The sequence below is a fragment of the Schistocerca serialis genome, chromosome 1 (assembly GCF_023864345.2).
Source record: "Schistocerca serialis cubense isolate TAMUIC-IGC-003099 chromosome 1, iqSchSeri2.2, whole genome shotgun sequence".
NCBI classification, from domain to species: Eukaryota; Metazoa; Arthropoda; class Insecta; order Orthoptera; family Acrididae; genus Schistocerca; species Schistocerca serialis.
This window is the reverse complement of record NC_064638.1, coordinates 387,363,742-387,387,777: the sequence shown is the minus strand read 5'-3', so window position 1 is coordinate 387,387,777 and position 24,036 is coordinate 387,363,742. Positions and strand designations below refer to the sequence as shown.

At 40.0% G+C, this 24,036-nt stretch overlaps 1 protein-coding gene and 1 long non-coding RNA gene across 2 annotated transcripts in view; one reads left to right on the top strand and one right to left on the bottom strand.

The window, feature by feature from the left end:
• The first annotated feature begins 1,057 nt into the window (after positions 1 to 1,057).
• On the top strand, positions 1,058 to 21,628 carry LOC126471108 (uncharacterized). Its single transcript, XR_007586292.1, has 2 exons — positions 1,058 to 1,192; positions 21,365 to 21,628. It is a non-coding gene; the product is annotated as an uncharacterized LOC126471108 (long non-coding RNA).
• Positions 21,536 to 24,036, bottom strand: part of LOC126471100 (RNA transcription, translation and transport factor protein) — a 28,596-nt gene continuing 26,095 nt past the window's right edge. The window contains exons 3-5 of the mRNA XM_050099177.1: positions 22,137 to 22,232; positions 21,897 to 22,057; positions 21,536 to 21,812 (exon numbers count right to left, since the gene is read on the bottom strand). Of these exons, the coding sequence (XP_049955134.1) occupies positions 21,609 to 21,812; positions 21,897 to 22,057; positions 22,137 to 22,232 (461 nt within the window). The 3' untranslated portion in view covers positions 21,536 to 21,608. The remainder of the gene's footprint in view (positions 21,813 to 21,896; positions 22,058 to 22,136; positions 22,233 to 24,036) is intronic.

The window sequence follows — 24,036 nt, the reverse complement described above, 5'->3', positions numbered from 1 at the left end:
ATGCCCGAGGCAGGATTCGAACCTGCGACTGTAGCGGTCGCGCGTATCCAGACTGTAGCACCTAGAACCGCTCGGCCACCCCGGCCGGCCACTGGGCATTAACGGCATATTCTTTTGAATACTGCCAATCCTGTTTTTTCGAGAAGAGTTTGCAAATAATTCTTCCAAGAGCACATGGAAGAGTACTGTGGCAAACTATGTATGGCTGTTCCTGTACAGTAAAAAATACAAATAAAGACAGGCAAGCATAATTTTTGTACCTCTTTGCCCACATTCTTTCTAGTTCCCTTCAACTCGTTAACACCATCAAGGAATTGTAGGAGCTAATAGCTGAATCATGTTGGTTTGTAGATTGCGTCCGCACAATTGCCTGATGTTTTGGGTTTCACCGTTTTCCTCTTTCCACCACAGTAAGCGTCGACAAGTGACCTACTTTTTTCTATAAATGCTTTGTCTGTATCTAATGTAGCACCAGTTCTCTGGAGATTGTCTTATTTTTTATTGATGTTCTTCTGCTGCTTGCTTTGTGTAATCACAACCAGTCTTCAGCTTGTAACAGCAAGCTCGATACTCTGCTGCCTCGTCTATTCCATGTTTTTTTTCGGAAACACCCTAGTTGCACACTGCCACGGCAAATTATGCATAAAGCCGAGTACACGCTGAACCTAAAATAATTTTTACTAGTGAACGCCGTTTAGAAACATGTTTCGAAACACGGAAACAGCTATTCGTAGCAGTGTCTGCAGTAATCGAAGGGAACAGTCTTTCACGCCAGCTACCACATGTCACTACTGCAGGGTACCGGAGTAGCTATATATGTTTCTAAACGGTCTCCACAAGTGAAACACATGTCAAGCTCAGTGCGTACGCGGTTTTACGCGTAAGTTGGCATAACAGTGTGCATGTACGGTATGTCCCGTGCAAATTGACTTATGCAAGTGGTGGTAGGGGAATGCACGTGTAAGTAATTCATGCCTGTGGAGATCACTATTCACAATTCAGACTTCTCTCTGTGTGTTGTCTACAATGTTATCGTTGGTTTCCTAGAGCGGAATGACTGCAACGTCTGAGATCTTTGCCTTGCCCAAGCCATAGGTTTGTGTTTATGACACTGTTGTGCAATGTAAACAAATGAGGAGTTGATCGTGTACAGCACTTAAAGACAATTTTTTACAGCATTATTATGGTGCAGGTAATTGCCAACCGCCCTAGAGATTGCTTAGCCTGCCGTATTGTAAGTGGCAGTGGACTACTTGGAATTTCACTGTATGTGACATATCAAGCAAGGGCAATGAAGAAAAACAAATCTAGCATGTTTTTTGTTGCCAGTGGTAAGCTTCCATTTTGATGACTTAACTGTTGTAATTACGCGGAAGCATACTGATAGTATGAAGAAATATTATACCCTTGTGTTACCTCTTGGTAACCGGTATTTTCTAATAGCGTTGTTCAGAGTGAAAGTAAATTTTTTGGGTCGACAGAAGCGTCCGATCCAACGCGTCGGCTTTGACCCGTGACGTAAGGGTGTTGTGTGTGACGTCATGACGGCGCGGAGTTTGGTTTGGTTTGAGTGTGGCTGTCTCCAGTTCCGTTTTATCTTATTTTATTTACTTTTCTGATCTGTTCGTTCTATCTCTTAAGATTTTTTTAAATTTAAAAACACTTATTATTTATTTTAATTATCTGTTTACTCGAGTTTCTGTTTTAGTTTATTATATTTATCTTTGATCTGTTCGTTCTATCCCGTGAGATTTTTTTTTTTTTTTTAAAGACAAAAAACACTAATCAGCTACTGAAGCTTCTATGGGTTGCAGGGGTTACGACCCCTGGGGAGGTGGGTCGGTATTCATGCATGGATGTCTTCACTTACACGTTGTAGGTACGCAAGGCGTCTAAATTTGTTTATATTTAGTTTGCCCCCCACCCAAAACACCCCATTTCCCGCGCTTATCCCGTTAGTGTCATTAGGCTTCTTGTGGAAAGTGTGTGTGTTTGTTTTTGTTTCCGCCATATTTGTGACGTCATGGGTCAAAGCAGACGGGTGGGATCGGACGCTTCCGTATTTCCAATTTTTTCATCTGTTGACAACACCACGATAGTATTTCATAGCTATTAGTTGTTGAAGTGCCCATTCTCCATACATTTGGTTTGCACACTTAAAAGAACATCATGCCTTTTTAAATGAAAAGTGGTTATTATTAGGGATGATAAACATTTCTGATCATTTTGGCTTCTCAGAGAACCATGCAAGCCTTACTTTAAAGAAGCTCCAAGAAATTTTTGGTCAGGATATTTTATTATAAGCCTTGAGATTTCATCTTCGCACATTAAGGAAAATAGGAAAGATTCAGTAGATGGTTTCTTACCTTTTCCACTTTTTTTTTTTTTTTTTGCAACTACGGAGGTGTAATGAAAGGAAAAATGATTTTCACAGTTTGTTGTGATGGAGTAAGAAAGCAGAGATGTCATCAGTGAACTTGGCATAGGGAATATATTTGGTGTTACAGGAAGGGCGAATGAAAGTAGACTTTGCTGTTATAGCATAACTTACAAAGCTAGTGATATCTGAGGATGGGCACTTTTCGACTTTTTAAATTTTTGAACTTCTCCTTAATTTGATTCCGTGTCATTCCTGTCTTTGAGATACTGACTGAAGATCTTATTATTAATTTATCAGCAAGATCATTGCAGATTTTCTGTAACTCATGAGCACAGCTCAGCATGTGAAATTCCCATTTCAGAGAACAGTAGAAGTAGTCTTTCTGTTTCCATATAATAACCATGTTTCTTTTGTACCTAGAGAGCTTGTAATATTATTTCATGTGCTTGTTTTTCTCAAGAGGTAGACAGGAAAAGGTTGAGCTCATGTTAACCTTCCAATGGTTTGTGTTACTGTCTGGAGTTGCAGTGGCTGCTTCCCGTAGTTCTAAGGTGATTGTCTGAAATGTGATTCATGCAGTCATGAACCAGCTGAAGAATTTCTTGCCTCAATAAGCACTTTTTAAAAAAAAAAAAACAAAAAAAAAAACGCAGATTAACAGATAGGCAACATGATAGAAGATGGGCTTTAGGACTTTTGTGAGCGGTAAATTTTCTCTTTTCAATACAACATAACTGTCCCTTAAACATACATTCTGCCCTAGATGTCTGATAATTTTTTATGTTACTGTGAATCAGCAGTTTCCCAAATTTGTCCAAAATTTGATTTTCAAAATAATGTAATTAACACACACAAATACCAGGAACTGCCATGAAACAAGCAAGTTTACAGATTAGCTTCACAGTTTGTAAATCAAGTATCACAAAATAACACTCCAACATCAGTGCTTTTTCTTTACAGTTGCAATACAGTTAAATAAATATTTGTGCACTATATAGACAGAACAATTTCGTGAACTATATAATTGTAGTTGTGGCTAAAGTCTTCCTGTGAGTCAGTTAAGCAGTGAAACAAAATGTGATACTGCTGACTGTATATTACTGTATTTCTGAGTAGTATTTCATGATCAATTCCCTGTGACACCTTCAGATTTTTCTGTGGTGGATAAGTGTCCAATGAAAATGCAGGCTTTCTCAGCAAATTTAATCCAGGAAATCTCGTAGGACTGTGTGCTGAGTCATGGTATTGTGGTGTAGCAACATTTCAGTGATCACCTGAGGATTACAAGTGCAAAACTTATTGAAATGTGGCTACAACACATCACAACTCGGATATTAACCGCAGAAGATATCACCAGTGCCTGGTTGAGTCCCCTGAGCGTTGTGAGGCCAAATGAGAAGCTGTGTAATGAAAAAAAGTAGTGTAACTGATATGCTAACTGATGGCATTGTTTCATAGAAAAAGGGTTGAACCCCTCCCCCCCTTCCTTTCCACCTTAAGCTGTATTTTACTGTCATCTAAACATCTACTACAATGTTTCCAGAAGATTACCCCAAGCCTTCAATACTTTGCCCACCACAACCTACCTAGGCTACAGTTCAGATCAGTATATCATCACAACTAAGATTTTGTATTCACATTGTAGGCACGTGTATGGTGTCATATGCTGTATCGTCACTACACAGCATGATACTGACATCTGGTGTTCATAGATTCAGTGACTTTCCAGAGCTATTTAGTCTGTGCACTTTTGCCTTGTCTTTACAGCACCATTTAGAAAAATGTTGCAGAGTGATCCCTGACCCACTAGCTAATTGCTGGGACGTACATTGTTGGTGATGTTGACTCTGTACAAGTTTCTAAGAGGAAGCTTCCCAGAATGTTGAATCTCGGTGAACTTTCAGAAAAGCTAGATACTGTTGTTAATGATTTTTCAGCCAATTACTTATTGGCCATATTAATGTGGAATGGAGGCTAAAATGGACTTATATTCTGTTTTATCTGATATTAATGTGTCAGTGACTGATGATTATCTGCAGTGAGATGTCTTTTATACTGAGGCAAAGCCAATTAATTTTTCCACTGCTTTAAGTGTGACACTTTGTAGTCTGTTGGATTTTCATAACACAAAGGTTTCAGTGAGTTCACACAACTGTAATAAAGCGTGAAATATGGCCATCGTGATTGATGAGATTTAGCAACAAATATATAGGATGAGATTTAGCAACAAATATATAGCCAGTGTTTCACATTTTAGTGTTCCAGAGGCTACGATGCAGTGGTTATTTAACACATACACTCTTGAGACATTAAAAGAAAAGACACACCACAAAGGAATTATCCAAATGTAGGCGAAATCAATAGATGTGACATAAACCTATGGGCAAAAAAATTATTACAATTCCAGAAAAATTGGATGATTCATTCAAGAGGAAGATCTTCACAAATTGAGCAAGTCAGTACTTTATTGGTTCATCTGTGCCCCTTATGCATGTTATTGTGCTTGGCATTGATTAATATAGTTATTGTATGTCCTCCTGAGGGATATTGTGCCAAATTATTTCCAGTTGGTGCCTCAGATCATCAAAATCCCAAGATGGTTGGAGGGCTCTGCCCATAATGCTCTAAACATTCTAAATTGGCCAAGGTAGGGTTTTGCAAGCACGAAGACAATCAGTAGAAACTTTTGCGGAGACAACGACCATGGACTTCCGTGCACCTAATATCCAGTACGGTAGCCAGTCTGTTGTGGGGTTGCCATGTACCCTGTTGATTGTAGCCCCCTGACAACACAGGGATCGCTCTGCTGATGCCTGCGCCGTTAACTCTCCACGTATGCCAAGGAGTAGATGCCTATCTCCCTGGGGCATCGTGACTCCTGGCAATGGCCATCCTGCCAGGTGGCCCTTGCTGAGGCTGGGTGCTGCCCTTGGGGAGGGCCCTTGGTCGGAGTGGTTGGCATCAGGGCAGATGACTCGCAATGAACCTTGGTACATGATCTCTTGCTGGTGGCCAGCCACCAGCAGTCTCTAAGCATTCTCGGGCTCAATTCAACGCTCAGAAATATGATCCCAAATTATTCCCCTCCCTGGCCACACTGTGGGAGGAGCGTAAGGCTCAGGATGGCAGTGACACTTATTCGCCCCGGTTCCTAGTTTGTACGAGAGCTGATGGGGAATCTTTCATGTCAACAAATCCTCAATTCTTCGTAGAACATTTAGAGGACAAGTTTGGGGAGGTGGAGGGCTTGTCCAAAATGCGCTCTGGGTCAGTATTGATAAAAACGGCACCCTCTGCTCGGTCACAAAGGTTACTTGCTTGTGACAAGTTGGGGGATGTATCACACCCAACTACAGTGTAAATACGGTCCAGGGTATTATTTTTCCATAGGGACCTTCTTTTGCAGTCTGATGACAAGCTGCACGCCAATTTAGAGTGTTGAGGTGTTCATTTCGTCCGGTGCATTCATCGGGGTCCGAAGTATAATCATATTGCTACCGGTGCCTTCATCTTGGCCTTCGAGGGTGGTACATTACTGGAGAAGGTCAAGGTGATGGTCTACCGCTGCGATGTCAAGCCCTATATCCCTCCCCTGATGCAGTGCTTTAAGTGCTGGAAATTACTCCATATGGAAGTTCATCCATGTTGAGATTGCATCTGAGGGCAAGGTAGAGATTCTGGCATCCGCTGAGGACCTAGATCTTGCCGGACTCTCAGACACAATTGATGTACTTGCACAGGTACTCAGTCGGTGGCAGCAGGTGACCCAGCGGCGTAATCTGCCTCCTCAGTCCGTTCATGCCTTTCTTGGCCATGGACAATGTCATCCTCCAGTGGAACTGCAGCGGTTTTTTCCACCGTCTTTGTGAGCTCCGACAACTTCTCAGCCTTCACCCTTTCCTCTGCATTGCTCTTCAGGAAGCTTGTTTTCTGGTGATGTGAACCCCCCCACTCTGTGGCTATCGGGGTTATTATAGGAACCGGGCAGCTTATGAGAGGGTCTGTGGTGGCGTCTGTATCTATGTCCTTCACTCCCTTTACAGCAAGTCTGTCCCTCTACAAACACCTTTAGAGGCTGTTGCTGTTCGGGTGTGGATGCCTCAGGCTTTTACTGTCTGCAGTCTCTATTTTCCACCAGATGGTGATGTCCCGCAGCAGGCCCTGGCTGCGCTGATAGCCCAATTGCCGCCACCTTTTCTGTTACTGGGCAGACTTTTCGATCTGCAGCCCTAGCCTATTATCATCTGTCCAATGGAGTGTGCATGACGACTTGTGCAGTAATGACCACTTTCTGTCACTGCCACTTCTGGGCACCCCTGCAGATGAGCTATGAATAAGGCTGACTGTGACTTGTTCACCTCCATTGCCACTATTGAGCCTCTTTCCAATGACGCCACTGATGCAGTGGTTCACTCGGTCACCACAGGCATTGTTACTGCCGCAGAATCTGCCATTCCCTATTCTTCTGGTTCCCCTCAGTGGAGGACTGCGCCTTGGTGGTTGCCTGAGATCGCTGAGGTGATTAAAGAAAGGCGGGCACTCGAGCATCACAAGTGGCATCCCTCATTGGAACACCTAGTCGCCTTTAAACGGCTCCGTATGCGAGCTCGCCGCCTCATTCGCCAATGCGGGAGTGCTGGGAAAGGTATATCTCCACCATCGGCCTCCGTACCTCTCCATTGCAGGTTTGGGCTAAGATTAGGCGACTCTGTAGCTATCAGACCCCTGTCAGCGTACCTGCGCGCTTTCACTGAATGGAGCAGTCTGTACTGACTCCAACAAAATTGCAAACCACTTAGCGGAGCATTTTGCTCAGAGTTCCGCTTCTGCAAATTACCCACTGGCCTTCTGCTCCCTGGAAGAACGGTTAGAACGTTGGGGCCTTTCATTTCACATTCGCCATCCTGAATCGTACAATGCTCTGTTCAAGGGTGGGAATTGCAAAGTGCCCTAGCCTCTTGCCCTAATACAGCTCCTGGGCCAGCACATCCACTGTCAGTTGCTCAAACACCTCTCGGTGGACTGCCAGCGACGCCTCGTAGACCTTTTCAACTATATCTGGGTTGAGGGTGAGTACCCGTCATAATCCCCGTGTTGAAACCTGGCAAGAATCCACTGGAGGTGGACAGCTACTGCCCCGCCTCACCAACATTCTTTACAAGTTGCTCGAACGCAAGGTGAGCCAGAGGTTGAGTTGGCTGCTTGAGTCTAGGGGCCTTCTGGCTCTTGTCTCAGGGTAGGTTCCGTAAGGGCCGCTCTGCCGCCGATAATCTGGTGTGCCTGGACTCTGCCATCCGTATGGCCTTTGCCCACTGTCAGCATCTGGTCGCCGTCTTTTTTGACATGCGGAAGGCATACAATGTGACATGGCGACATCACATCCTCCCTACGTTTCATGGTTGGGGTCTTCGGGGTCCGCTCCTGATTTTCATACAATATTTTCTCTCTCTTCATTCCTTCCTTGTGCAAGTTGCGGCCTCCCATAGTTCCTCCCGAGTTCAGGAGAATGGGGCACACAAGGGTCTGTCTTAAGTGTCTGCCTGTTTTTGATTGCAATTAATGGGCTCGCTGTGGCGGTGGGAACGTCTGTCTCATCTTCATTGTATGCTGACAACTTCTGCCGGTACTATAGCTCCACTGGCATTGCAGCTGCTGAATGACAGCTGCAGGGTGCTATCTGAAAGGCATAGTCTTGGGCTGTAGCGCATGGCTTCCACTTTTCGGCGGCCAAGACCTGCGTTATGTATTTCTGGCGGCGATGCACTGTTCACCCTGAGCCACGGCCTTATCTTGACGGTGAACCTCTTGCTGTGGTGGAGACCCATCGGTTTTTGTGTCAGGAGGTGGTGTCCCTTTGGCATTGTCTCCCACCGGGAAGAGATTATTTTAACTCGGCTGTGTATTGGGCACTGCGTTTGTAGCCGTCATCATTTGCTCAGTGGCGCAACCCCACCACTTTGACCACATTGCACACAAATTTTAACTGTCCACCACTTCCTGCTGGAATGCCCTTTTTTTTAACGATTTACGTTCCAGCTTGGGTTTGCTGCCTCATTTATCAGCCATTTTAGTGAATGATGCATGGCCTGTTGGCAGCATTTTACTTTTTATTCACTGCAGCAATATGGCAAAGGCCATTTAATTTTTAGTTTTGGACCTCCATTAATGTATGGATTTTTTTTTGCCCTTTTTACCACTTGCCTGTTTTTAGCTGTCTCTTATTCTTTTTTTTGTGCCCTAAAGCAAAACAAACACTTGATTTTGGATGGGTTGCATAAATGATTTGTAAGCAATCTCTTTTGTAGACTGATGGCACTTCCACAGTATTCTAGCAATAAATTGAAGTCTGATTGACTCACAATGGAACCTATGTGATCATTTCACTTCACATTCCTACAAAGTGTTACACCCAGAGTTGGCAGCTTCCAACAGTGACTCATTTATATTATAGTCTAGGATACTACATTTTTTCATTTTGTGAATTGCAAAATTTTACATTTCTGAACATTTAGAGCAAGTTGCCAATCTCAGCACCACGTTGAAATCTTGTCGAGATCTGACTGAATATTTATGGAGCTTTTCTAGGGTAGTACTGCATTATAGATAATCGTATCATCTGCAAAAAGCCTGATTTTATTATTTATATTGTCTGCAAGGTCATTTATATACAACATGAACAGCAAGGGTCCCCACACACTTCACTGGCACACACCCGAAGTTACTTTTACATGTGACTATGATTCTCTGTCCAAAATAACATGCTGTGTCCTCCCTACCAAAAAGTCCTTGATCCAGTCACAAATTTCTCTTGATACCTTATATGATTGTACTTTTGACTATAAGCATAGGTGCGGTACTGAGTATAATGCTTTTCCAAAATCAAGAAATTCTGCATCTATCTGGTTACCTTGATCCAAAGCTTTCTGTGAGAAAAGTGCGGGTTGTGTTTCACATGATCGATGTTTTCGAAATCCACATTGGTTGGCATTGAGGAGGTCATTCTGTTCAAGGTACCTCATTATGTTTGAGCTCAGAATATGTTCTAAGATTCTACATCAAATGTTAGGCAAGTGTGATCTGTGCCTTTTTCCAAGAACTGGGCAAGGTTTTTTGTCTGAGGAATCTATGATGGATTATAGTTAGAAGAGGGGCTAACTCAGCTGCAAATTCAGTATAGAATCTGACAGGGATTCCATTGGAGCCTGAAGCTTTGTTAAATTTTAACGATTTCAGCTGTTTCTCAACACCACTGACGCTAATACTTATTTCATTCACCTTTTCAGTAGTGCAAGGATTAAATTGGGACAGCTCTGTTGGGTTTTCCTTTGCAAGGAATATTTGAAAATGGAGTTAAGTATTTCAGCTTTTGCTTTGCTACCCTCAATTTCAGTTCCTGGTCTCATTCACTAGGGACTGGCACTAACTTTGGTACCATTAACAGCCTTTACATCTGACCAGAATTCCTTTGGATTTTATGAAATGTCATTTGACAGGATTCTGCTACAGAAGTCATTGAAGGCATCATGCATTCCTCTCTTGACAGCTAAATGTTTTTCATTCGCCATAAGTTTTGTCCATAGCCCTATGTTTTGTTTTACATGTATTGTGCAGTAATCTCTTGTTTCTTTACATTGATTGTATGCTATGGAGGTTCCCTCCCATTATGAACTGTTATACTTCTAAAATATAAAACATACGAACACACACACACACACACACACACACACACACACACACACACACAACCACTGTATCTGGCCTCAGGGGCCAGACACATAGTCTGAATATTCAGAATTTACTTTTAGTCTCCATGTGGTATCATCTGTTCTTTAGAATATAATATGAACAATAACAAATTATTTTTGGTGTGTGTGTTCTTAATTTTGTAATTTATAAGGCACAAAGTCTGATTATTTTAACTATGTTAATATGCAAATTTTTGAGTGTTGTAGATGACGTTAACATGAAACACCCCAAGCACAACAAAAAGAAGAAATATTTTGTGTATTTTGGTCCTGGCGCTTCACATTGGAAAATTAAATGTGGTGCGATTTCATCTTGCATAGCTTACACTTGGGAGTTTCTTTCTCTGTACCCATTGTGTGCTGGTATTTCCTGTGGCCGCCCATTAGACCTACCATGACTTTAATCTGTCTCCCATTCAAGCCCAGAAGTGTACAACTTCTCTCAAGAGATGGTTTATCTGTCATTAGCTTCCCATGTTTTTGTTACAACTACCATTGCAACAATCAATCAGAGAATGAACTTAGTCACACTTTCCACTCCGTTCTCAATAGTAATATCGCTCTGCTATCTCAGGTGCCAGTTGGCACAGTCAGTTGCAGATCATGCTTGCAGCAAGTAACTTACCTATCATGATTTGTTTTTGTTGTTTGTATTGTTGTTCTGTGTGGCTTGTTTATTTCACACACCAAATGTTCTAAACTGGTTATGAAAGTGCATATAAAAGTGATAGGGCTATTACACCCAACTAAGCTAACTCAATACTGCATATGGGAATCTGGATGAAAAATGCTCAGTTGTTGGTGGTGTAGCCATATTGTATGTGCAAACGTAAACTGACATCATCTCCCCCGCCCATGATCTACTGTCAGTCAACTCTGTTATTCTGATTGAGGTGTAAGGCAAGGATCCAGACAGCGCTCATATTACCTTCAGTTTTGCTTTGATAATCTGACCGTATTGGGGGCAGCTATAAATATTTTCTTTGACTTTGAGAAAGCCAGTGGTACTACTTAGAGTCGTCATATTTTGTGGCAGCTGCACCACACGTGGACCTTCATGGAATATCTTCCTGTTATTTTACAATCCATCTCCTCCCCACATCCTGAGTCAGAGAAATCCTACCAGATCATCCAATACTACAGAATGATGTCCCTCAAGGTAGTGTTTTAAGTGTAATGATGTTTGCAGTTCCTATTTAAAATGTGTGTGTCCACAGAACGGACCTGTTCAGAGCTGTATATTTATGTGTGAATTCTTGCTAGTTGTAAGTCTTCGAGATAAAAATCTGCTTTTCTACAGTTCCCAGGGTTGCCACAAGTTCTGGAAATCAGGGAGTTTCAGACGTGTTAGGGGGGGGGGGGGCCTGGAAAAATCTCATTTTTTGTCTGATTTGTTTACTGAGATGTCATGCATTGTCGCTGACTGGGTGCAGCTGAGTACGTGCACTGCTTCCCTACTCCCTCATTCTTACTGTGTCTCCCCTTCCTACCATTCCCCTCAGCTTGCAATCAGTGCTGCCACCACTTCTTGTCGTTAGCCTAGCAGTGCCAATGAAAGGCAGGGAATCATGAGGAATGGTTTGTTTGGATCTGATTCTCAGAGACTGTTGACAGAGCGGCCGGAGACGGCAGTCATGTATGCGTGGGTTGTGTCTTGGGTGATTATTTGAAAGTGTGTGCGCTCCTGTTTTCTGACAAAGGCTACGGCGGAAAATTTAGTTGTGAGAGGGTGTTGCAACTCAGTGAACATCTTCATGTTGAATTGTTACCTATCCTCGTTAGTATTGATCCTCAGAGTATTTGTGCAAGTCACCCTAGTCTCATTTCATCAATAAGGTGTCTGTGACTCATGAACAGCTGGCCACACAAGTTGACTTCCATGGCGGGCTGAAACTGCAGACCATTTCTGCGTGTATCTTGTAATGGATCAGGCCTGTCAATTTGAAGCCTATCATTTTCCACTAATGTGCACGCCGTGCCTGTTGGATCTAGTCTCACTGACCTGCCCCGCAGGCCACGCCTGTTTCTGTGTGGCATTCTGCAGCGGATTTTCATGGTGTACCCATGGACCCAGGACTGCGGTGCTCCTTGGCAGGCCACAGGCTACGGGCGATGGATTTCAGGAATTGCGATTGCCTCACCGCAATTACTTTGTACAATGCCGCATTTTATTTATTCTATTACATTTTGGCACTTTGAAAGTAATTAATATATTAGAAAGTGTGGACAATAAGAAGTAGTAAATTGTGGCAGTCACTGGAGGCTTGTATGCTGTGCACTCATATATTTCTCGAACAAAAAATCACACAATACCTGTAAAATGAAATGATCATGCGGCATTGATGGCTGGGAAGCCCCATCCAGGGAAGTTCGGTCGCCGGTTTGTAAGTCCTCATACAGGTGACACCATATTGGGCAACTTGCATGTCGGTGATCATGAAATGATGATGAGGACAACGCAACATCCAGTCCACAGGCGGAGAAAATCTCCAACCTATCTGGGAATCGAACCCATGTCTGCTGCATGGCAGGCAAACACATTACCACTCAACTAAGCAGGTGAACACACAATATCTCTAAAATAATAGACATAAAACAGTGAATAATAACAGACAATAACATAGTAAAACCAACATTTTATTGGTGGTCATCTATAGTGCTGGTTTACACAACTCTTCCCCACCTTGTACACTTCTTTCAAGAGGCCTACTTTTTTCTGAGGTTATTTCTGAAACCAGTGAAAGTATTTTAAGTTTGTCTTGCGACTCCAAGAAAACGCGTATTTTTGTCACCAAATGTCTTCTGTTTTATTGAAATAAAATAACATCAGTGGTCTTAATGAAACGCATATACCATCTGGCTTGCTTTCCCCTTCTAAAAACAGTTTGTTATTAAAGATATTGGTACTTAAGATTTTTGCTCACAAATTTAGAAATAAGGAAGTCCCTACATTTATTTTTGTCAACTTATGTCATTACTCACCCTTGAGATCTCAAAATTTGTCAGAGAAAGATGCTAAAACTTGTCTGGAAATCAGGGAATTTCACTTGGGGAAAATTGTGGCAACCCTGAGTTCCTGTCATGTTTTAACCTTCCAGAACATACAGTGACAACCACAACCCAAAAATTTTGAAGATTCACTTTGCAGCCACAATCTTATGTGGTTACTGAACTGTAAGTACCCTTAAAACTGAATCTCTCAAAGCATTTGATATATTGAACTACATTGTGCATTAGGGTGACGATTAGCTGCAGCTGAATTTCCAAAAGGTGTAATCATGTGACTCCCACCCCAACCCTTTTCCAGTCAACAACAGCATAGTCCATCCAAAATTTATGCTCAATCAGGCAACTACTAAGTGATCCCCAAAAGTCTTGAAGTTGGAAAGTAGTACACACGTTCATTAATAACATTCAAGAGTGGTATACTCTTCCTCATCTCCACCAAACCCTTTTTTTAATTGAAAAAGACCATTATTGGGCTTATCAAGGCCACCACAGCACTTGTAATGAAACATTCTGAACCAAATTTTCATGAAAACTGTAAAAAATTTAAAAAGATTGTATTTTCGTTAATAATGCACACGATTATCAGAGAAACTGCTAAGTATTTACAACTTACATTGAACCAAAGACATGATGTGAGTTAACAGATGTGCATTATTTTCTTTTTTGTTAGAAAGCATCTGGGAACAGTTGTTTCAACATTAGACTGATCCATGAGAGACAGAATTGAAGTTTCGGATTTGTGCAGTGACTTACGTGTGACTAGAATTTTGTAGGATTATATGAAAATTTTCCTCCAGGATCTGACAGTAGAGGTGACTGTAGTCTCACAAATAGTCCCTATTGCATGCATAAGTTGTCATTGTTTCCTCTACAAGTTTCCCTGTAGTATCTATTGTTGTGAAAGTGTAGTACTCTACTTTTGCAACAATCTCGAAAAGGTACCGCTAACCAAGGTGGCTCTTTGCTGTCTTTTATTACTTTACCATGTATGTACTTACTTAGACTGTGGGGTATAGTGTGTTTGTGCTTTAACCACAATTGTTGTGTTCTTGTGGATTTGAACTGTTTATTCCCAGTTTACTTTTTAAGCCGGTTGTTACTGACGCAAAAATACTTGCTTTGCTATTTTGATGATCATTTTGCCCTTTGTGACAATAAATTATGTAAGCATCATTACTAAATCCCCTCTTTGCTAACAAAAAAGACTGGGTTTATTTGTAGCCAGGAGGTCTAAAATATTTCTTTTGCATGCCCCCACATGCTTGCATATTATCGACTGTTCAGCAATAATTACAATTATTGTTTGTGAGAAGCAAGGTCTGTCTTCATGGAAACAGCTCCCCTTTCAGAAATGGGTGTGCTGGGCATTAATGTGAGTTCATTCAGAACATCTATAATGAAGGCATGCCCAATGCAGGGAACTGAAACTTTTATAAGTGTTAGTTAGCAATTTTGTGAAGAGTGCTAGTTTTTTTCAACTACTGTATATGTAAACATATCAGTCCTAGTTGCCAAATCCACTCAAATAAAGTAAGCTTCAAGAACAGTGTTACTGCCAGAAAGTGTACAACTGTCATACATATTCTCTTGGAAGAACAAACAATATATTACTATTTGCATGAACCATGTTACTTTTTACACATGGGTGGAAAAGTTTTAAAGCGATAGAAAAAATGTAACTGACGAACACTGCTTCGGGCATCTGATAACAATATTGACCTAGGTGTTGCAAGCTCATACTGAATTATTTATCTAAGAAGAGCAGCAACTTTCAGTTGAACAAATTGCTCAAAGATATTGAGTGACTAGCCTTTTCCACACAGCTTCACTCCCTCTCTTTGTCCGTTTCCTCCATACTCGCTCTCTGACCATATCTTCCGCCTCCTCCCTCTATACACAACCTCCTCCCCTCATTCCATCTGCAACTCCTTCTCTTCCATTTCCAACTGCCCACTACTTGTGTATATATTCCACCTGACTGATGCATCTCCCACTCTTCCCCTTCTCTGTCCTTCTCAACCTTTCTGCAACCAAGCTCATCAGCATGTGTAGCCCCCTGTTCAACAATCCGATACTATGCCCACAACAAACCTGTTACGCAGGGCAGGCTACACATATATACATGCCACCGTGCAAAGCAGATCAGTAAAGCAGACTGATACTACTCCAACACAAAACACCTGTTATACAAGGTCACCTACATTTCTTGATCTGGAAAACTGTTTCCTGCCCCTGACATGTAGGCTGCTTACAAATTAGATTGATTTGGCAGCTCCTTCATCGTAAAATTCGGCCGCCTGCGCCTTCAACCACGTGGTTACCTCTTTTGGGACAGCAAAGGTGTGATTTTTGTGTATTTCCTGGAAAGAGGCACTACAATAAACTCTCAAAGGTATTGCCAAACTCTGCACAACCTCAAAAGAGCAATACAAAACAAGCGCAGGGGAAAGTTGGGCTCAAAGATCTTGCTGATTCACGACAACGCCCGGGCCCACACGGCAAATGCCACTCGTGAAGTTCTCGAATCTTTTAAGTGGGAGTTGTTTCCTTATCCGCCATACAGGCCCGACCTGGCACTGAGCGACTTCCACTTATTCCCAGCAATGAAGTGGTTGGCTATGCAGAGTTTTGATGATGACCCACAGCTTCAAGAAGAAGTAATCACGTGGTTGAAGGCGCAGGCGGCCGAATTTTACGACGAAGGAATTTCCAAGCTCGTCCATCGCTACGATAAGTGCCTTAATTTAAATGGCAACTATATAGAAAAGTAGTATTTAAGTGTGGCTTTCATCTGTATATAATAAAAAAAATTCCAATACTTTATTTATTTTTAATTCGAAAACGTAATGTACTTTGTGGATAGCCCCCGTATTACATAAGTTCTCACATTGGAGAAAATGTAGTAAAGGATCTCTGGCATATCAACCAAAGCAAAATACATTTACTCATTTGTGACAGCCACGGTAACATGATAAAAGGTGTTCGAGTGGCTGAATATGATTCATTCATTCTAGAGGAATTTAACTAATATCCAGCCAGAAGTAGCTCAAATGATTGCATTGTAACACACTTCCAGCATTTGAGCTTAGATCAAGAACTGTTGCCACTTCCAAAGGAGTTAAACTTACAAGGTCATCAGTTGGTGCAATACATCAACACATTGTGGGACTCTACCTGCTGGAACATAAACAAGCTCTGCCATTGTATGTGTGGCTGATAATGACACGCTTAGTAATTTGAAGGATCATCACTGGTGTTTGATGGAGCAGCACATTAAGCTTTGGGTCTTTTAAAAATACGTTCTGGTCTCTCCTGCTTATCGGAATTAATACCATACACAAGTTGTGGCATTAAATAAGTATTTATGGAAGTATGAGACAGCACAAAGTACCCCCAGTTGCCACACACAAAAGCTAGATTATTCGTTCCAGCTCCTTAAATAAAGATCCAAATTATTTTATTGCAATCTGTATTGACCCAAGATCTGGGGGGAGGGGCAGTTATTGAAGCTGAAAAAGCTTGACAAAAAATCCTGTTAGAATTTTGAGTAGAATTTTCTACTGGCAGCAGTTCATCTCCAGTGCCTGTTAAAGAAGTACAGGAGACAAAACTAAATCACCTGTGACTCGTCAAGCTCATGACCCACTTTGGTGTGACGGTCAACTAACATACTTGACTGCAAGTTAGATTATTTATTATTTGAAGAAAGTTCAAATCGATCACAACCATGACCCTTGTATTTGGCCATCAGCTAATGCAGTAAAGTACCTACCTGAAATTGACAATGTGCAGCTGTGAGTTGCTGAAAGATATAGTGCTACTTTTCTTTGAAGCTGGTCTTGTTTTCTCTTAATGCAGAGAAATTAGTGTCCATTCACCATAATTTCCTTGTCGTTCAGTATGAGTAGGTACTAATTTATTTTTTTTTTTCGTAAAAGAAATAATAAATAGTGTTTCAATTCTAAGACGAGGTTGTTTTACTTGTGTTAGAGTATCTTACATGTGAGTTAAATAAAGTAAATTTTATGAAATTTTCATCATTTATAGGAAATCCGGTAGCAGCCGGATATTGACCTACTAACTGGTATTGTATTCGCCTACTTTGTTATGGTACAAGCTTGTGTACAGATTATTCCTTCCAATAATACATCTGTTCCGATAATATTTCAGTTTCCTCCTTGGATTAAGTGATTATTGATTGATAGAAGATGAATAGATCTTCCATCATTTCTGATGGGGCAAGTTAAGCATATAATTAATGTATGCAATAAAGAAGACATCCATTTCAGTTAGTGGTATTTATGTGGCTATACAAGCACAGAAAAGAATTATATAACTGTTCATCACAGCTGATTGCCTTATCATTAGTTATTTTAATGTGTGCACATTTCCCACATCTCTGAAATTGGTGTACTGAGGAACCACAGTTTTACTACTACTACTACCACTAATAATAATAATAATAATAATAATAATAATAATAATAATAATAATAATTATTATTATTATTATTATAATAAGTTCATAGAAGTAAATCAGCTGTTGTCAGTTTTAGATGTGAGTTATCAAGCCAAGCACCTTCCCAATTTTGGGATGTTCCAAAGTAATGATTTACCCCAACCAGATACGGTCCTAGTGTTACTACTTGTAACAACAGTTCATAGCATGAGGAGATAACACAGTTCTTTTGTCATGTGTCAACTGTACTTACATTTTGTATAAAAAAAATTAGCTTTTAGGAACTAAGAAAGTAGCATTCAATTGTGAAGTACATTAGTGTTTTCTTATAAGAGTGTGGATTTGTTGTTTGAGATGCCTTACACTTCACAAACAATTCTTATTTATATCACTACTGTAAGAATTAGTGTGAAATGTTCTGCGTAAATTAATTCAACTCAAGTATACTATTTTTTAATCTTTAAGTAACTTTTCATGCTCACTGTTCAGAAGCGAGTCATTGACCATCATCTGAAATATCTGCCAATGTAGAATGCAAAGTTATAACCACTAATGGTTTCCATTTCATGCTTGGTGCATGTTACAGCAACCAGTAAGGAATTTCTTGACATAAGACAGTCTTGGTCGAAAATTGTTTTGTCTATTTATTGACAATGACATGTTTCGTCCTTGTGGGGGCTTCTTCAGATTAACAAAAGAAGTAATGTGGTGAGTCTACATTTGTCCTTTAATGCCAGCATATGGCATTAAGATAAAAATTATAAGAAATAATCATCCTATTGTCATTAGGCAAATAAAAAGTAGAAGGGACATAATACTCAGTTGGCTCCATATTATTTGCCTAATGATGTTAAGATGAAAATTATAAGAAAACATTGTCATAACGCCATATGCTGGCATTGAAGGACAGATGTCACTCACAACATTACTTCTTACATTAACCTGAAGATGACCCACAAGAATGAAACTAATCATTAGCCAATAAATAGATAAAACATTTTGCAACCAAAATGTCTTATTTCAAGGAATAACCACAATTGTAACTAAAATACATCACTTAGAGTAAATTTTACAAAAGATGTTAGATAAAATACGGGAGTAGATGTATCAAAAATAAAACAAGATCTTTACTCAGAATATGGTGACATATACCACCCATCAGTATCGGAGCATAACTGATAGCACGACAACATTACAAAATTTAATTGATACCACTTGCCGCCAAGTGGCATGTATGTATAGGACAGTGACGCTGTATTGTGCCCATTTCTTCTTCTATCATTATTTATATTTTTTAAGATAAGTACAATCCTTAAAAGTAATAAGACAAGAGTATATCCAACTGTGCATATGGTATTCAGGATAAAATAAGCAGCTTTGCCATAAAACAGCTGACAGAAGCTGCCATGAGACTGAGTCGAAAAATTATGTAATTTGTACAAGATTAGTAGTAAATAGTAAAATACAAACTATTTGTATGCGCATATGAAGGCTGTTTGGAAAGTAAGGAATGATAGGTCGCATAAAGGAAACCACATTGAAAATCAAAACTGTTTTATTTGCAACAGTTAGCTACAGCTTCCTGCTACTTATCTCTATAGTCGCCGATCCAACTTAGACATTTGTCGTAGTGTTGTACCAACTTTCCCATACCCTCGTTATAGAAGGCAGCCGCCAGTGCTTTCCGCCAATTCACTACATTGGCCTACAGCTCGTTGTCTGTGCCAAAATGTTGTCTTCATAGCCAGCAGTTCATGTGAGCAGAGATGAAACTCGGAGGGAGACAATTATGGGCTGTATTGTGGGTAATCAAACTTTTCCAATTGAAATTGATGCAGGAACAGCATCTTCATTGCCCCTGCAGAATGCGGCTGAGAATTGTCTTGAAGAAGAAAACACATGACAGTTATGTAATGATGGCTGCATAGCTTCAGGCGAAATTTCTCACCAGGCCCTTGTACTTGGTGGGAGACACTATTGTTTTAGATAGCTTTATGTGCTCCCTGTGTGCTCAGAACTAAAAAGAATGACATAACAATATTGACGGGCATACTAGAGAGACACTTCCCAACACATCTGTGCAAATCTTCATTGGATTTTCACTGTGGTTTGACCGATCATTCTTTACTTTCTGAATAACCCTCGTACATACAAAAATGAAAATATATGGTAAAATAGTAAACCTGAGAGACATTGCATATAACCACAAAGCATGGCAGCAAATAGGCACGTTTAGGATGGGGAGAGGTGTCTTTATTGAGTGGGAGGTGCCCCTTCAATTAAATATTAAGCAGATGAGCAGTTTCGTAGTAATCATTGGCTCAGAAATGTGTGTGCATTTTTATAATTGTTGTGATCTATCATTGCCATGACAAAAAAGTTGACCAAGGGCTATTATCATTAAAACATTCTTAAGGAAAACCAGGAGCTAATAACATAAAAATAGGAAAGAATGCACAAAATACAGTGTTATGCCCCATGTTGTGGTATTAGGATCTGCAGGCACAGTTGACGTGTGACAACAAAGTTTTCTTGTATAGCAGCTTATTTTATCCTGTATAGTGTACACACTGTTGTGTGTACTCTTATATTTTTAGCTTTATACTTATATTAACGATATAAATAATAAAGGAAAAAATCTAAGGTTGTTCAACTATTTCTCTGGGTACAAAAGGGCGCCACTGATCTACACATGCATACCACCTGTGGCAAGTGGTATCAATTAAGCTTTGTAACACCGTGCTGTTATCAGTTAGTACAGATTCTGAAGGGTGACTCACTTAATTCCATATTCTTTACAAAGAATTTTTTTTTTGTGTCTTCTACCATATTTTATGTAGAGACTTTTGCAAAATTTACTCTAAGTGATATATTGTTAATTACATTTGTGGTTATGACTTTGCATTCTTGCTTGACAGATATTCTGATGATGGGCAGAGCCCAAAATTGGTCCAATAAATCACAGCAGAGTAAAAAATTATTTTAGCGACCTCTTCAGCAGTGAATAGGTATTAAAGTTTACTTTATGGTCGTACGCTTTCTCCCCGACTTCATGTTGCACCGTAAGTAGAAAAATACCATATTTTTCATTCAGAAGGTGCAGTTTCTGCCAGAATGTGGAATATTAGCAATCTGTTTCTTCAGTATCTGTAATTATTTTTCAAGATGGTGATTGTATACATTGTTCATATCACAAGTCTAGCCAGTAATCAATAGTCCAGTTTGCATTGTAGAGACCAGTAAACACAATTGTAAATGAATTTCTTCTAACCTCACTTCATATATTATGTTCTTCCATACAAGTTCTTGTTGTGCTCCTCACAGTGGAACTACCTAATAAAGATATATGCATTAAATAAGTGCATTTTCAGGAACCATTATGATGATGTTACTGTGTGACTATTTCTGTAGGAAGTTCTGGTAGAATATAATTTTTAATTAAAGAGACTACTCATCAAAATGCACAAATGTTGATTTATTGATACACACACAAAAGAAAGAACCTGCCACCCCTTCGACCTGCATTCCTAGCCAGCAAACCCTCTCCCTGCCTCTCATCTGAGCCTATCCCCAACACCACATCATCCACCTGGCATCTTGTAAGTGCATTAGTGTGTGAGCTTTATATATATTTGCAAAGAGCTTATTCATGAATCAAACCAGCAACCCATTTTCGAGCTGCTTTAGTAACATTGGAAATTTATTTTCTGCTGCTTGAAATAATTTTATCATCAACACCACTTACAAATTAAAAAGTGTGTGTATTTTTCAGTGGCTGCAGTGCTGGGTACAGCAAGACTTTTTAATTTACCGCCCTTCAACAAATCATCAACAGAATAAATGTGCAGTCTTCATGGGACACTTGAAAACTGCACAAGTCTCGTTTATCACGCATAAAAAGAAGTGCTTCTGTGACAATGTGAAGAACAACAAACATGCGGAACTATGCTGTAACATTTATTTTATCTAATATCAAAGAATAAACACATTAATGTAAACAAAAGAATTTAATTACATTATTTTCCAACTTTTCCAAGCTTGGTGTCAGTCTTTGGATTAGCAGTAATACTCTGTACAGCAACAATACATTCATTAATTTTGGTCTGAAGATCTCTTACATCATGTATATATAGTAATCTCAAAATTTTTGCAGCCTGGTTCAGTACGTAATCTCCCAAGTCAAAACCAAGATCAGCTTCTTGAAATGGGAATGGCTTTCCCTGCGGGAAACAATAGTTGCTTTCAGTCAGTACTTACAATGAAAGAGAATGTACATAATTCATGGAACTGTGTGTAAAACTAACCTTTACTATTACACTCTGTGGATTTTCCAATGCATCTGCAGACAGTCGCTGACAAACAACTTTACTGATAGCTTTTAGTGTTATAAGGTGGTCCGGATGAGCAGTAACATTCAGCAATTGGGCTAAGGCATTCACACCCTTTTTAAAGTCCGGACTTTCAACTGTGAACCAAATTAGTGCAGTAAAATATAAATTTCAATTACAGTAAGTGGCTACATAAAAGTTATTTCACATACTCACAATCCAAGTTATCCAGGGGATTTGAAGATATGACTTTTGGAGCACTGAGTTCTGGCTTTTTAACCTTTTCTGCAGTTTGATTCTTGTACTTGTCAACTGAAATATTAAAATTAAATATGTAACAAATTGTAGAGGCAGGTCTGCAAAACTAAAATATAAGAATCGACAGTTACACATATTACTGACACCAAGAAGTGTTAAAATGATCAACTTGCATCTTGTCTGAGGGAGCGTCACTTCAATTAATATATTTGCTGTGATGTTTCTGAAGGCCTGACTGATATTTCTCTAGGATGTTAACATGTTATGGCAGTCTGTCAGTTGATCATGAACATAGTACACCAAGGTTTTGATACTGAAGCTAATGTGCTGATTAGCTAGTGCGCCTAGTGCCTGGGCATTTATAAGTTGGAGCAAATGTGCAGTATAAACGCCTGGGCATTTATGCATTTTAAAGATTAACTGATAAATGGCACTTATAAATTGGACAGAAAACATAAGTATAGATTTTTAATGAGGTCAGTTATTGTGGTAACATATAATAAAAAAGAAAACAAAAATCAGGTTTAAAAGTAATTCTTGAAATAGTTTATATTAAGTAATCTGTAGGTTGTATTTTTTACTTATGCTATACTACTGCAAAATTATTAGAGCAAAAAAAGTTTATCCATAATGATTTTAATTAGGGATGAGTAATGTGCCGATTATGATTCCAGAGGACCAAGTATCGCTAATTCTCTAGTAATTGACTAGCATTGGAATTAAACGATTCCAGTCGGCATCAATTCTTTGTTATTAAATCTTCTTTACATTAGTGTTCTCATTTTACCTTCATGGCAGTGCAGCCATATGAAAGTAGATAAAGAAAGGAGCACCGCAGAAAACTATAGTCCATTTCAAATGTTACTACATCTGACAATAAAGCATTTTTTCATTGAAAACAGTTTAATATTTGAGAATACATTTATTATCAAGAAACACATTCCATTCAGTAATAATTTTGCTATCAATAATCATTCATCAGTAGTATTCAGGAATTTGATACAGATTATAGGGTGTTTACAAAGCGACGATGTAAAGACAATGTTTTTTATACTGGCTTATCACTACACAACCATTCAACACTGTGTGTGTGTGTGTGTGTGTGTGTGTGTGTGTGTGTGTGTGTGTGTTTTTTGAGGACGAGGAGGGGGGGGGGGGGGGAGGCACATGCATGGGGGAGAGGGAGAGAAGAGAACTGGTAAAAATAAAAAGGACATTGTAAATGACAAGTAGCTGTCAAAAACACACACCATTCCTTGGTACAGCAAGTTGGAAAGCTAGGAAGAAAAAATGATTCTCTCTTCTTTCCCTTTGTTCTTAGTAGTAAAGGCAATGAATGACATACTTACGAGTGTTGAAACTTTAACAGTGGCAACTACTTTTTCACAACTGATACAAAAGAGTTACACGTTTGCACCTGTAACTGTCCTTCAAAGTACTTACGAGCGTTGTGTAGAACCCGTTGCCAGCGATGTGGAAGACGTAGTATACAGTTAGCAGAGCCTGATCTGTTGATGGTGTGAATGGAGCAGTCTAATGCCTGTCGAATCTCGAACAGTTCTGAAGCGAATGCCACTAAGTGGTTCCTTCATCTTCGAAATCAAATCAAAGTCATAAGGACTTAAGTCGTATTACTGTTCGTTTTTGGAGCATCACCTGTGACCAGCTTTGTGAAAGAAGCGGCGACACTTTCTGCACAATCCAGCCATCATTTTGCACGACAATGCGTGGGCATGTACAGCACAATCTGTGGCTGCTCTGTTCGGTCGATGGGACTGAGAAGTACTGTACCATCCACAATACTCCTCGGACTTAAGCCTTGACTGATTTGATTCCGAAGATGAAGGAACCACTTCGT